This window comes from Vigna unguiculata, chromosome 3 (assembly GCF_037176805.1).
Source record: "Vigna unguiculata cultivar grain cowpea cultivar isolate G323 ecotype 2 chromosome 3, ASM3717680v1, whole genome shotgun sequence".
In the NCBI taxonomy this organism is placed as follows: Eukaryota; Viridiplantae; Streptophyta; class Magnoliopsida; order Fabales; family Fabaceae; genus Vigna; species Vigna unguiculata.
The window spans coordinates 56,975,907-56,990,254 of record NC_140794.1 but is presented as its reverse complement, the minus strand read 5'-3'; the positions used below and the strand labels follow the sequence as shown (position 1 = coordinate 56,990,254).

Here is a 14,348-nt window from a genome sequence, read left to right as displayed (position 1 = left end):
TTCAAATTATTAAAATCATATAATTAATTATTTTTTCTATCAAGAACAAATGGTAGAAAAGTAAAGAGTGAGGACGAAAATATATTTGTTGGACTTGTGAGAAGAAGTGTGATACTTAAAAATAAATTGGGCTCTTTCTGTTTTTTTTCTTCTTTTTTTAATCTCTTTTTTTTCTTTATTTGTTTTCAAATTAAAGTTTTGGAATCTTTGAAGAAAACTTTATTTCACCTTTTTTAATTATCATTAACTAAAAAATATTTTTTTTCGAAAATAAATTTCTTCGTCAGGACAAAACTTGATCTTAAGATACAAAAATTTTTTTACACTCATTTGATGTTCCTTATCTTTTACTACTCTTCTCATTTATTCTTTTCTTTTACAAATATAAAAAATCATCTTTTTATGACTATTTTACTCCTAGAATGTGTTGTCAAATGAATGTAATGCATGTCAAGTATTATTACTCTATAAATAAAGTATAAAAGAAGTTTCATTATGGATGAAGAAACTAGTGAGTCCGTGCTATTTTGACTTATCCTGTCATTGACCCATCAAAAATAAAAGTTGGGGGTGAGTTAGTCCATCACAGAAGAACAATTTGAAAATCCTAACAATGTTAAAGACGAGTTAGTGGACTATCAAATTGGCAGACTAGTCTGCAAAATATTTTTCTTAATTTATATATATTAAAAGCATATCGTAAATATTTTATAAGTTGTAATTGATTAATTAATTCTCTAATCAAATAAATTAAAATTTAATATATAAGTTTGCATCATTCAATATAATATAAAAAAATTAAAATTTTAAATTATATTTTATTTCAAAAAAACGTCAATTCGTCACATTCTTCATCTAACTAGCCAATTTGGAGGGTTTGATGAGATAAGAGACAGCAGGGTGGCAGGTTAAAAATTTTACCCTAACTCTTGAGTCAAGACAAAAGATGACAATGTGAGGCCATGCCGACCCATATATATATATATATATATATATATATATATATATATATATATATATATATATATATATATATATATATATATATATATATATATATATATATATATATGAAATCTTTTTATTTTTAATTTTGTAATTCTTTTTTTTGTATTTTGCTACACCATTTTTTATTTATTATTCTAATTGTTTATGTTGTTCTATATTAATAAAATTCACTCACATTTTCAATGTACTTTTCCTCTTATCATAATCTTGATTATACAATTTTTTTTCTTTAAGTAATTATTTTTAAATGCTATATTATCAGTTTTAGTGAATCAAACATTTTTTAGGTCTCAAATTTGATTATTTCTACTATTTTTTGTTATTTTCATTTATTATTTTTTTTAAACATGAGAATGGTTGACTATCAATTTTAACTGTTCAATTGGGTAAACCCAAAACTCTAAACCCTTCATTTACTAAGTAATGTATATAAAAAAAAATCTTTATTCTTTCTTATCCCTAATTTTGTTTGGGTTTGAATTTTTTTTTCACTTAAACAACTTTGATTATCTTTAAACAGTTCGACTAATTTGATATGTAGAAAGTTTTTTCAAATCTTCAATATATTTTTTATCTCACACTACAAAAAAAAAGCTAAATTGCGAAGGTTTTAATTTCGTTTAGCAGGAGTTTTTACCCTCCACAAAATAATTTGCAGAGGTTTTTCAAACCTCCACAGATAGATTCCCCACAAGTTATTTGTGGAGGTTTTCTACAACCCCTGGTACCAGGTTTATATTGTGGAAGTGTTTTAATGGAGGGTTATAACCTCTCCTATTCATGACTATTATTTTGTGGAGGTTTAAAACCTCCTTTATTTCCATAAACTTATTTGATTCCAAAATTCATGTTTTTCATTTTTTTTGTTGTAAAAGTTTAACCTGTTTCGTTTGTATTATTTAATTTGTGGATTTATTACTGTATTTTTCTTGCGTTATTCAAATCTTATAAAAAAGAATATTTTGTTTGTAATAAGAATTTCCTACTATACTTGATAATGTATCTCCCCATTTGAGGTACTTATATTTTTATATCAATAATATTTTTTTGGAAACTTCAATCAAATACATCAACCAAAGTGCTCAAATATATATCATTAGAACTTTTGTGTCTCAAAATCAACATATTAACATAAAAGCGATTTAAATTGAAACAATTACAACTTAATCCATACTTACTCAAAGTTCATAATACACTAAAATAGTTTCATCCTAAAAAACATCATCAACACCCTAAATGTTGCTACCACCAGATGGTCCTCTTGTACCCATAGAAGACTCAGGCTCATTTGCATCACCAGTTTGTTGGAATTATAAAAGATAAATATTAGCTGCAAGAAGGTAGTGTTTCTCCTAAAAGCTCCTTATTTCTAATAAAATACACTATATCACTATAAAAACCACCAATAACAACTTAAAAAGAGTAGTCATGATAACAAATAGAAGGTAGCTTTCTCATTAATACAGTAAAGGTCTTTGGGGGGAAGTTTGATCTTTTTAAACAAGATTAAAGTGCTGACCTACACATTCAAGATATCGCTATTTTCCTGGTATAGTTGCTTTCAACATCGTGATCTCTATCCCATAAGAAAAATGAAAGCAAACATAGTAATAATAATAATAATAAAATTCTTCTAAGCCCATTGATTAAGTTGCACCATGTTAGGCTAACAAAGATGAAGAGGCACAAAACTAAGTCAGATTCTGACTTAGACAAATAACTAATATACCTAATACATAACACTCATGTAGTAGACAACAATACAAATGGAGAAATTGTGTCCCATATGAGTTTTGGACAACAGAAAATAAAGGCTCGACGAAATTAGTACTAAGAAACCTTCCACTTACACCAATACAAGAATTGTTGTCCAATGAGTCTCCACTTACATGTATGAATAGTGATTTTAGTTTAACGGTTAGAAGGTAAAATTCAAAAATCCATCCCATAGAGGATTTTTATAACCTCTAGAAATTAACCCCTACTGAATAATAATTTTTTTGTAGTGTAAGAAACCCCTTTTTATGTGTGAAAAGAATGTCTACGTACCATTTTCTTGGCAAACAACTTCTTCAATTCTACTTTGGTTAGAGTTGAATATTCAACATCTTCACTTGGTAATCACATCGAAAACATGAGAAAACATGATATTAAAACTGAGAGATATTACAATATTACATAATCAAACTAAATTACGCTAAAACATGTATTTATGCAATTTGGCTTTGTTCATATGTGATAAATATCTTGTATAGACTAACCTCATATAGATGTGCCAAACGGAGAAGCATAACTCCACCATCTAACTCCTGCAAAAGAAATTTGGTTAGAGAGAGAGATAGTCAAAAGTGTTACAATTACAAATATCCTTAGCATTTGTTCTACCTCAAGAGTTGTTAGAGAAACATTCGGGGGCAAGTTGTAATTTAGGTCCATGATCGTTCCTTTGGTCCAATGTGAGGACTTCTAGCTTTCCAAGTTCTGATCAGTAAATGTTGATGATCATCAATATGTTGATGATGATTATAAATTCATAAGTGCATGCAACTATCATATATCATTAATATCGCCTTTTTTGAGTCTAATGCTTACAAGTATGTATATAGAGCCTAGAAAGGCATTGAGCTGGTGTGCACCTTGTGTCCTGAGCTTCTTGAGCACATTTCCCTTTCATCTTCAGACTGAGAAATACTGCACCATCAGGAAGGTTAATAGCAATGCTAATTCACTATGGCCAAACATCTTCAAATATGTGTAATAGGCATCATGAACAAAAAAATATTACCATAGGCAAAAATGTTGGATTCATAGGTGCAATGGCAGATTTTGAAGGCAGCACTCTCAGCGGATAATATCCAAGCATGGTATCAGTTTTTGAAACAAGAGAATCCATAAGGCAGCTAGACAACAATCATTAGCATGAATGCATGTGGCAAACATTGCAAGCAATCCACAATACCGGCTCAAATGAATACACGTTGCAAACATTGCAAGCTAGCTGAAATAGGAGAATCAACAAACCAGCCAAACAATAGTGATTGGCACTAACATGAATACTCATTACAAACTAGCTGAAACAAAAGAATACACAAAAAAATTTAAACAATAATGATTAGCACTAACAGACGTGGCAAACATTGTAAGCTAACTGAAACAAGACAATCAACAATAGAGATAAAATTTATACCAGTTGATCAATGTTAGACACATAAACGGTCATCCGAATCATCTCTTCTCTTTTCTCCATATCCATTTTATGATTCACTCTTCGCTTCCCAGGATTATAGCCATTCTTCCTCTGTAACGCATGTTATAGTATTAAGAAAAAAGGTATACAAATCATTGAAATAAAAATAATATTAGAAAGGTATAGAAAATGGATTCAAGCGCGTATACCTATATTTATAAGTGTCATCGAAGTCCTTCTCAGAATACTGGATCTGACACAAAAATTCTCAACTAAAATAGAATAATCAAATAATCAAACATTAATATGGGTAAAGAAGAAGAAAAGGAGTACAGAGATGAATTTCATCGAACAGTTGTTGCGCACAATGTAATGATGCAAAATGACGACCAAGGATAAAAACAAACCTTGGATGAAGGTCTTGTGCCATAGCTGTCAAACGTGGAGCCCCCAATCTTGGTCCCTTGGCATGGTCCAGAGTGAAACTGTTGTAAGGAGTGAACCCTACTTCCGGCAACCCATCGTGAACCGCGAAATGCTAGGTTTGATGACGAGATTGATCGATCCTAGGTGAAAAAACCGATTTGGGAGATGAACCCTAAACTCACCAAAACGAAAATGAATGTGGCGTTTAGTTTTGGATTTGGGAATTTGGGGAAAACGTAAACCGAGTGTGAAACCTTTGGAGGAAAAGGATGAAAAGACGAGGGTTTAACTGAGTGTGAAACCTTTGAAGGTAAAGGATGAAAAGACGAGGGTCCAAACCCAAAATCTATTAGCGGAGGTCATATAACCCTTCAAAATAACTTAAAAATTGTAGAATTATTAGCTTTTACATAATTCATCCTATTTATCTTAAATAATATTAATTTGTGGAGGGTTTTTATAACCTCCACAAAATAACCTCTACTAATTAACAATTATTTTTAGTGTCATCATATTCTTAACTGTAGTTTTTTTTCATTTTGCAATTTCATTTAATGTGTATCAAGTTATTTTTATGGCACTTAATCATTTTTACTTATTTTTAATATTTTTATGTAGAATACTAATTTTCTAATTTTTTTTATATAATTATTTTTATCTTCTAAGTCATTCTCATGAATTTAATTTAACCTTTATATATATATATATATATATATATATATATATTAACATATGAAAATATTTTTTTAAAGGATAAATGTTTTTGAAGATATAAAAGAAATTTTGGAGATGGAAGACCAAAGCACCTATTTATTTATTTATATCAGCCGTACCAAATTTAACCTCAATTTTAGCCTATTGCTTCCTCCACCTCCTTAAATTTCTTCTCCAACCCCATCAAAAGCTACAGGAAATGCTTTCCGGAAAAAGAGATGTTTGATTTTCAGAAAAAAAAGTTTGGAAATTGTTTATTATATTCCGGAAAATAAATTCCAAAAGTAAGGGGTGCAGGAAGAAAATAATGGAGTGTAGTTTATACTGGAAAAAAGAAGAGGAGAAAATGAGAAAGAAAAAAAAATAAAACTGCCTTTGGTAAGTTTTTTTTCCGGAACATATTTCATATATTATGTAGACAAGTCCAAAACTTCCGAAACATTTTATGTAGGAATATTTCGAAAAGTTTATTTCAAAAAATATTATATGTGTATTGAAAATTTTATTTCAGAAATCTCATTCTGATTTTTTTGTTTTTGAAAATTCTGTTTCCAAATATTCGGAAAACTTATTCTTGGAAGATTTAAGAATTTATGTTCTGGAAGTCACCTTTACAGAGGAGTTGCTGAAAAATTATTATTTTAAAAATTTGAGGAGGTGCACGAGTAAATTGATCGGATGCTGAAAGTAAAAGTCCAATTTTGATCCTGTAGGTCCATATCAAATGGAATACCTTAGAGTAACATGGTGGCCTTTGTTATTTAAAATCACCCTCACTTTTAAAAGGCAAAATATATTTTGAACTCCATTTTCAAAACAAAATCCTTTAACAACTTCTTTTTCTAATATAATAATAATAATAATAATAATAATAATAAAATCTTAATACTTTTTCATTTACGTTCATTATTATTATATTAATAATGACTTTTTTAAAAATATAATTATAAAATACTTAATTTTGTGTGTAAAAGAGGAAAAAAGGAGAGTGGAGTAAGAGCGCTAAATATCGGTTTTAATATTTATGTCAATGACAAAACAATAATATAGATTATTGTATATAAAAATTTAAGTTTTAGTATCTAAACATTATTTTTTAAATATCAAAACTAATTTGTTTTCAATCCTTTAAATAATAAATACGAACACAAACTTTAGTTTTAATACAATAAAAGTATTTTTTTAATAAAATAGCAACTTTCTTAAATATTAAAGCAAATATTTTTTTACTCCTCCCATAGACCGATATAAGATTTTTGGACTACTCTGACCAAGCAAACGCTACACCACAAAAATAGGTTGGTTGGTTTCAATTTAGAAAGAAAACTACATTAAAAAGGGAACATAATTTGAAAAATATCATTTAACTTTCATATGCTTACAACACCCAAAATTATTACATTTTTTTTAGAGATATTTATTTCATTCTATAAATATACCATTTTCTTTCCCGCTCTTTTATATTTTTACCACTTTTACCAAAAGTACTCACAGCAAATAATTATGTCAATTATCACTTTTTTGCACTTTCTTTCTTTCATAAATAAAAGAAAACACCGTAAGCCGACAAGTGAATAAAAAGAAAAAAATTTGACTAAACAAGTGTGATAAGAACTTCTCTGATCGCTCTCTTCCTCCCTTACCTCTTTCATGGCACAATACATGTTTTCCCTTTTCATTTATAGCAAATAGGATAGTTCCCTTAAATAGTTCAGTCGTTTTAAGAGAAAAATAATCACAGAAAATATATGTGATTGTTTATAAAATTAAACTTATAAATTTCAGTAACCGTTGCAAGTCTTCCATAAATTAGAAATAAGACAAACAATTTTATAATATATAAATGATGTGTAAACCTCACTTTATAAATCATCTTACAAATAACAAATTTGTGGGATTGAATTAGGTTTAAAACTTACTTCTAACATAGTATCAAAATCATTTAAAAATAAAAAATCTATCCTAATGAGATTTCCGTAACAATCATGTACATTTTAAAGTTGGATAATTGCTCTAACCTTTGGGATAAAAATACCACAAATGCAATTGAATAGAAACTATGCATAGTATTAGAACTATTATATTTCCTACAGCTCTATTTTTTCCCTAAAATGAGAAAATTCTTATACGTGTAATTGATTTTTTAGCTTTGTTTTTCGTTTAAAAGAAATAAATTGTATGTATGAATATTATGGTCCACACAAATGAACTAATAATATATATTCATTTAATTTTCCATAAGTTGGGAGCTTATATAGAAAATAAGCTAACAATTTAAAATTATTTTACATTATATGTAGTAATTTTGTTGATTTTTATACTGGTACCTTAAAATTTATACCAATAAAATCTTTTGTATTGCCTAATCTCTTTTTTCACTTTGACAGCATAACTTATTGGTTCACTCTTCAATGCAAAAAGTAATTTAATTTATATATCCAAGCCTTTATTGATATTTAAATAAATTACACTATTTTTTTATTTGACATAACAATTAACCCTCTAGTTATATCTGAAATACAATGTTGTTCTTTCTCATCCCTATCTATTGTTTAATGATATAACCGTAACAAAGCATGTGCATGACACATGACTTTTAATAAAGCTGTGATTAATATCTTTTTCCTCAGCGTTTAAAAGCAAAATTGATTTTATCGCAGTGGTTATTTTTTCAGCGGTTATTTTTTTTATCGATAATCGTTAGTCTTTAGTTTTTGTCACTAGAAAAATTGAATTCAAAATTCTTTTCGATATATTTTTTAAACTCTTTCAAATGCATCTTATTTTGCAGTGGTTGTGAAATGTTGTTAGGGATGCAGGTTCATTCTTGCTTGGATCAATTTAAAAGGTTTGGTTAGTAGTTGCTGTTTTGTGTTGGGATGAGTATGTAATATACTTTTTTTCTTTTTTCAAAATCATTTCATTATTTTTGTTGCTTGATAATGGATGAGTCGAAAAAAAAAAAATCTTTCTGTTATAATGAAGTTAAAGCATGAATATGAATGTAGTTTGGAATGAATATATATTCTATATACTTATAATTTAGAGGAGTTAATGTAATTATGGTTTTTTTTTATAATTTTTTTATTTTTTATATATAAAAAACGATGTAAGACACGCTATATTCCACATAAGTTTTCACTCATTCTTATACTTCACTACTTGTCATCGTGATTAAGGAAATTTAAGAATACTAAAAAAACTTACCTATGTATTTTAAAAGACATAAAATATTTAATTCAAAAAGATACAAACATTAATTTTAAAATGATGAAAAATGGATTAAACAATTATTTAGATCAACTACTTAATTAAATTCCATCCCATAAATCTTTCTCTAGATTTATAGATTTGAACTTCATATGTTATCTTTAAATTAGATTTATGTCTCCATCAACATATAGAAAATAATAAAGTTAGATAAAATATTCTCATAGACTTAGCAGTATATTTTCATAGACTTACCATACCAATCATTTATTTCTCTTATTCTTCCAAATATAACATTTGATTCTGATAACTAAAAATATAATAAAAATCATAAAAAAAATCCAAAATTACATTAACCTTCACATCAGCATTACTAACATGTTGTTCTCCACATTACATCTAAATATCGATTTGACTTCTCACGTACATATAACGTAAACTTGATCTTTTATGTTGCCAAACGTTTTAAAAACATGAACATATATTTGTCTCTCTAGTGGTAGAAGTTGGAGAGTTTTTGTGAAGAAAGTTTGAATGAAGTGGGAGATATAATTGAAATGAAGAAGTTGACAATGACAGATGATGGTCAAAGGAAGATAGGAAGAGAAATATAATTGAGTGGTGATAAGTTATTATGAAGACTGAGAGTGACGAGCCTTATGAATGATGACCAAGTTCATTAGCAGTTTGAGTTATGCTTTTCAGACTCGGAATATTTTTGGTACACACAATTGAAGTGGACACATCATATGTGCACGTATACTTGTCTCAACGACTGCCTGTAAATACTATTAGGGTGACAATAGACTTCTTTGTCTCTCTTGACCATAATGTGACGAATGACGAAAGTACATTAGTACATGTTTGGGTCTGTGAGTGTATGTGTATGTGTATGTAGAGAGAGAGAGAGTGGAAATTAAACCACATAACGCGAAAGATACAAGTCCCTGGACCCATTGTGGGCTTTTATTAGGTGCACGAGGACATAAAGAATTTGTTGTGGGGGCTTAAATAGGGATAGGACCCCCCACATGCTTGTCCTTTCTAATAACTTCACCCTGCCAATTTCACCTGCTCTTTGCTTCTTTTCCACGTCTTAGTGCAGACTGAAGAAGATTGATGGGTTTGATGGATTCTGAAATTATAACTATTGCATTCATTCAGAGAAACAACAAGTTCAGAAAGCCATACTCACTTTTTCTCTGACCCACAACAGTGTATATATCACACCCTTAATTTTCCTTTGGTTATTTATTCGCCACAAATTATTTTCTCTTTTGTTAGTTCCAATGCTATAATCTAATCTTATTTATACCCGTTAAAAGGGACTTGACGGTATGAGGGAGATATTCTGGGGATTAGATTTGCTTCACCAAAAATTCCAAGAAAGAAAAGGTTGAGGCCTTTGGTGATCTCGAGGAGGGGTCGTGGTGACTCTCACAGTCATATTATGATATATAAAGTGAGAAAGAGAAGGTTATGAATTGGAGGTCTTAATATGGACGTGACTCTCTCGCTGCGAACGCCCTCGTGTCCCTCATACACATTCATATTCTTTGAGGGGGGAGGGCTGTGAGCCTTCTGACTTTTTCTTCATTTTAATGACTGTAACAGTGTCTGTGTGCTGTGTCCTGAGAGAGAGGGACTAATAAAGTGACTGACAAAACTGAAGGGAGAAACAGAAGATGTTTTCAGCATTTAGCTCAGTACTTACACTCACTCTGCAAACACCTCAATATTATTATGAACAATTTAGATAATATATAAGGATTGTCTCAGTTTTCATCATTTCAAATTCAACTTCTGTTCTTTCTTTTTTTCTTATATTTATAAACAATACACAATTAGGCTTCCTTTTTAACGTCATTATATTTACACATACATGAGAGAATATGGATGTCCAGTACTTGCTTCCTTTCATGGTTGCTTTCTTCAGGGAAATGAATTCATCGTGGAAAAAAACCCTAACCCTATCCCTGTTATTTCCTCGGATTAAGTTTTTTTTTTTTTTTTTAAAAAATGCTGCAACTTCTGTGGTTCTGATCTCACCAGGATCGGATCAGAATTTTACCTGCCAAATTGCAAACTAACATTTGCCTAGATAGAAACAATCCAATGAAGAAGATGTATAGAGGCTATTAATGTTTACCAATTCCATTCAATGAAGCTACAAACATTTTTTTTTATCAGCAAAAAGGAAGCTACATATATAAATTTCCATATCCGTATAGTTAGCATCTAAAATAATTTATATAAGGTGGAATGCATGCAAATTGTTGTCAATGTAGCTGCAGTGTATGAGAGAGAGGGAGAAGGGGTCATTCATACTGTTTCACAGTATTGTCTGGAGGTGGAGGTGGTGTTGGGGGTTGATAGCAACAGTTTCGTAGGGCAAGCCTGCAGGGTACACTTCGAAGGATATAGATGAAAGAGAGAGAGAGAGAGAGAAAGAAAAGCTGAAAACCCTAAGGATGAATGAACTACTACTATTACTTTATGTATGGGATCCAACAAGGACAGCGACTGTGGCTCACTATTTCAGATATTTTATGATTAAAGAAAAGTGGAGATGGAGCTAAGCCTCAGTCTCACGGGAAGACAATGTTTTAGACCGAGATATTCATCATCTTACCTTTTTTTCAGTACATGATGAAAACTACAATTCAAACTAGTTTAGATTACAGCAGAGACACAAGTTCAGAAAAACACTGCTCGTTTTTCCTGTTAGTTGAGTTCATCAAACACCATACCCAATGCCCAACGTATATCTCACCAAAATTTAAGAAGATATCGCGGGCTAGCAACAAGATGTCTTGGATTACGATCAGGAACATACTTTTTTACATAAAAACTACATACAACAACACTACATCATAGCTGAACTCAAGCTTAATATCTTGTCTTTGTGTCTCTGACTGTGACATCTAATTAATTCGATTCCCTCAATGCCATTGACTTGAATATATGTCAAGGAATAATAATTTTATTATGAAGTAAACTCACATCGGATCGGATAGTAAAGAAAGGAAAACAATATTCGAATAAGTGAGTAGCTTTACCTATATATAAACTGGGTTAATTACTAATTAGAGTAAAAAAAGCTATTAAAAAGGTGGTCCACAAATAAGAGCAAATTAAAGTGAGAAAACAGGCTGGAATGTAGAGTTATTAGGCTTTATAACCTACTAATGTTAATGCTTACTTATTCTGAATGAGAAATAATGACCGAGAAAGATGTCAATTCCGCTTCACATTGCACATGCCTAGAGTTGCATCAATACCCAATAAGAGGTGTAGTAGGCACATACATTAGAATGCATGTTCTACCAACTTATTTAGGCTCTAAAGAAAAGACTACCTAAGTCCCTGGATATATAAGTTTTAAACAATACACGGTCATCATCTAGGAAAGAAAAGGCAAGAAATAAAATTAAGAGACACGGTAGAGGTTCAGTGACCTAGCTAGAAGAGTCCAACTAAGGCTACATAGCCAAGAGTCCATAGTAGACACATATAATATCACCACGCCATGAGAATATTGCAGGCCACGCCTCAAAAAGTATAAACCCTAGAAGGGTTAATACTGCAATCTTAATTCACAAATTACCTCCTGCAGCTCCTCCCTCACTGATGTCCTCCGAAGAGGTATCAGTCCAAGGAAGGGCATAAGGAAAGGAATAAGCAGTTGCAGTAGATTGGCGATAGAACCCAGTTGCTTCGTTACCAAATCTTGCAGTAAACTGCCTTTGGGGCACATGTTGAAATGAAGCAAGTCCTGGTGGCACAGAAAGAGATGCTGGAGGGATGTCAGTGTAAGAGTAGCGTAGCAGATCAGCGTTTGCAGCATCAAGCTCCTTTTGGAGCCTTTGAACTTGTCTCTGCAGGAAAGAGATGGCTCCTACGCAGCCATAAACTGGGTCCCTCACGCGTGCCTCTGCTTCGTATGCGAGTGAGTTCACTGCATCCTCCCTCTGCTGAGGGAGGAGTTCGTTCAGGAGTTTCGTCACATTGCTAGCACCAAATATTTTGTGCACGTTGGCGAATTTTTGAGGCTCTTCCGGTGGGAAGTAAGGCGCAAAGATGCATCCCGGCATGCATTTCCTCCTCAAGAATTTGCAGGCAGCACATGGAGAATTGTAGGAGCTGGATGATGCCATTTGCCTGCACTACAAACATGCCCATCAAACCAATTAACAAACTTCATATCCTTCTCAAGTTCTTCACTAAGCAGTTTTAGATTCAAACTTCTTATCAAAGACGAAACAAATGAATCATCCTAAAACTGGATCTGATGCAAGTTCGCCCAGTTGCACTCTTAGTATGTACTATTCCACTTATTTTAACAAGCCTTGATTTGTTCTCGGATTTTTATTATCATGGTTGCAGAATACATATAGAAAAAGCTTTTCTAAGTATTTACAATTGCAATAGTACAATTCCTATGATAGACACTTAAGTCTTCTATAAATCTCCCCCAGACAAACAACCCTTAACTTCCCCTCTTCCTTTACATACATACATGCAACGAGATTATATATGCTGACTGGCATAAATTCAAAGATTCTTTGTAACTTTCAATTATAATATTAATATGGTTATCTTTTTCCTTTCTCGTTTCCTTTTCTGAAAAAGATGTGTTTTCCTTCTTTCCTCTTTTTCTTTTCTTTTTCTGTTCATGACAAAAAAAAAAACAGTAAAGAACTCTTGGTTTTAAGCCTGTTATCTGTAAAATCTTGATCTGAATTCCTCCAAAGGTTCATGGTATGTTTTCCTCTTCTGCTTCATTTCCTTATCTGAAGAAACATTATATTTAATGTTCACACACCGGCGCAGATAAGAACACTTTATCTGTATAAATCTTTGTTCTGCTGAAGAATTAACTCAGCTGCATGACAAGGCAGTCAGTCATAATTTCCTTCTGAAAATATTAAATAAGTTAAGCCAGCAAGGGATCTGGCTTCTGCAACAAACCAGGATTATTATTTGATGACTACATAGAAAAGAAAAAACACAAAAATAGAAAAGCCCTAGAAAAGCATGGTTTTGTTGTATGAACCGTTAATTTACTTTGAAAGAAACAAAAACAGAGAAAGAACTATATATGCATAAAGAAAGGGAGCAGAGAAGAAAGCAAGACACAAACATGATTTTACCTGTTTTTGATGTAGGTTTTCTTTGGTAATAGATGAACTAAAAGGGAAGTACCTTTTTTCCCTTGTTGGAGGTCCTTCGGAAGCTGTTCTCTTTTTTCCTCCCGAGACAAAGTAGGCTAAGGCAACGAGAGGTATAAGCCTCAGATTTGCTAAAGGATGAAGCAGTCCTAAAGAGGAAACCCTAATTAAAGAGAGGAACAAGGGGAGAGCGACAAACAGATATAGTGAGAGAGAGAGAGAGAGAGAGAGAGAGAGTGAACTATGAAAAGCTGTTAATTAAGTGGTAAAAGGTGATAGTAGAGAGGGGGGAAGGCAAACAGCATTGAGTGGATGGAGAAGGAATGGATGCAAAAGACAAAGGTAATAAATGGAGGTAGACTAGAAAGAATAACTATGACCTTGTATCCAATAATAATATCTATCAGGAATGTGGGTGGGGATGTCTTACATTCTCCATCCTACTCCAACTCATGCACTCAAACAGATTTATATTTTTCACAAAACATCAAACCACATTTTTTAACACATGTAAAGGGACAAAAAGACTATTATTACATATACATAGAAATTAACTAATTAACACCACACAAAAGAGTAAAATAGATGGAACATTGTTAAGAATAATAATAATTAACACGGTGACTAACAAA

General features: G+C 31.3%; 1 protein-coding gene and 1 long non-coding RNA gene across 8 annotated transcripts; both read right to left on the bottom strand.

The window, feature by feature from the left end:
- Positions 1-2,087: 2,087 nt before the first annotated feature.
- On the bottom strand, positions 2,088-4,952 carry LOC114178816 (uncharacterized). 4 transcript variants are annotated; one of them, XR_003603384.2, is made up of 8 exons: positions 4,603-4,952; positions 4,405-4,467; positions 4,196-4,306; positions 3,794-4,006; positions 3,601-3,699; positions 3,394-3,489; positions 3,270-3,317; positions 2,088-3,121 (listed from the first exon to the last, which is right to left on the bottom strand). It is a non-coding gene; the product is annotated as an uncharacterized LOC114178816 (long non-coding RNA). The 4 variants fall into 4 exon arrangements; XR_003603382.2 differs by having other exon boundaries at positions 2,088-3,116; XR_014993682.1 differs by having other exon boundaries at positions 2,088-3,317; positions 3,794-4,079.
- A 6,815-nt stretch (positions 4,953-11,767) lies between these two features.
- LOB (Lateral organ boundaries (LOB) domain family protein) lies at positions 11,768-14,138 on the bottom strand. 4 transcript variants are annotated; one of them, XM_028062632.2, is made up of 2 exons: positions 13,699-14,138; positions 11,768-12,711 (listed from the first exon to the last, which is right to left on the bottom strand). In XM_028062632.2, exon 2 carries the CDS (start codon positions 12,700-12,702, stop codon positions 12,142-12,144), a length of 561 nt encoding a protein of 186 aa, XP_027918433.1. In that variant the 5' UTR covers positions 12,703-12,711; positions 13,699-14,138; the 3' UTR covers positions 11,768-12,141. The 4 variants fall into 4 exon arrangements, with proteins under 4 accessions (XP_027918433.1, XP_027918431.1, XP_027918430.1 ...); XM_028062630.2 differs by having other exon boundaries at positions 13,751-14,137; XM_028062629.2 differs by having other exon boundaries at positions 11,768-12,706; positions 13,699-14,136.
- Between the last annotated feature and the right edge of the window lie 210 nt (positions 14,139-14,348).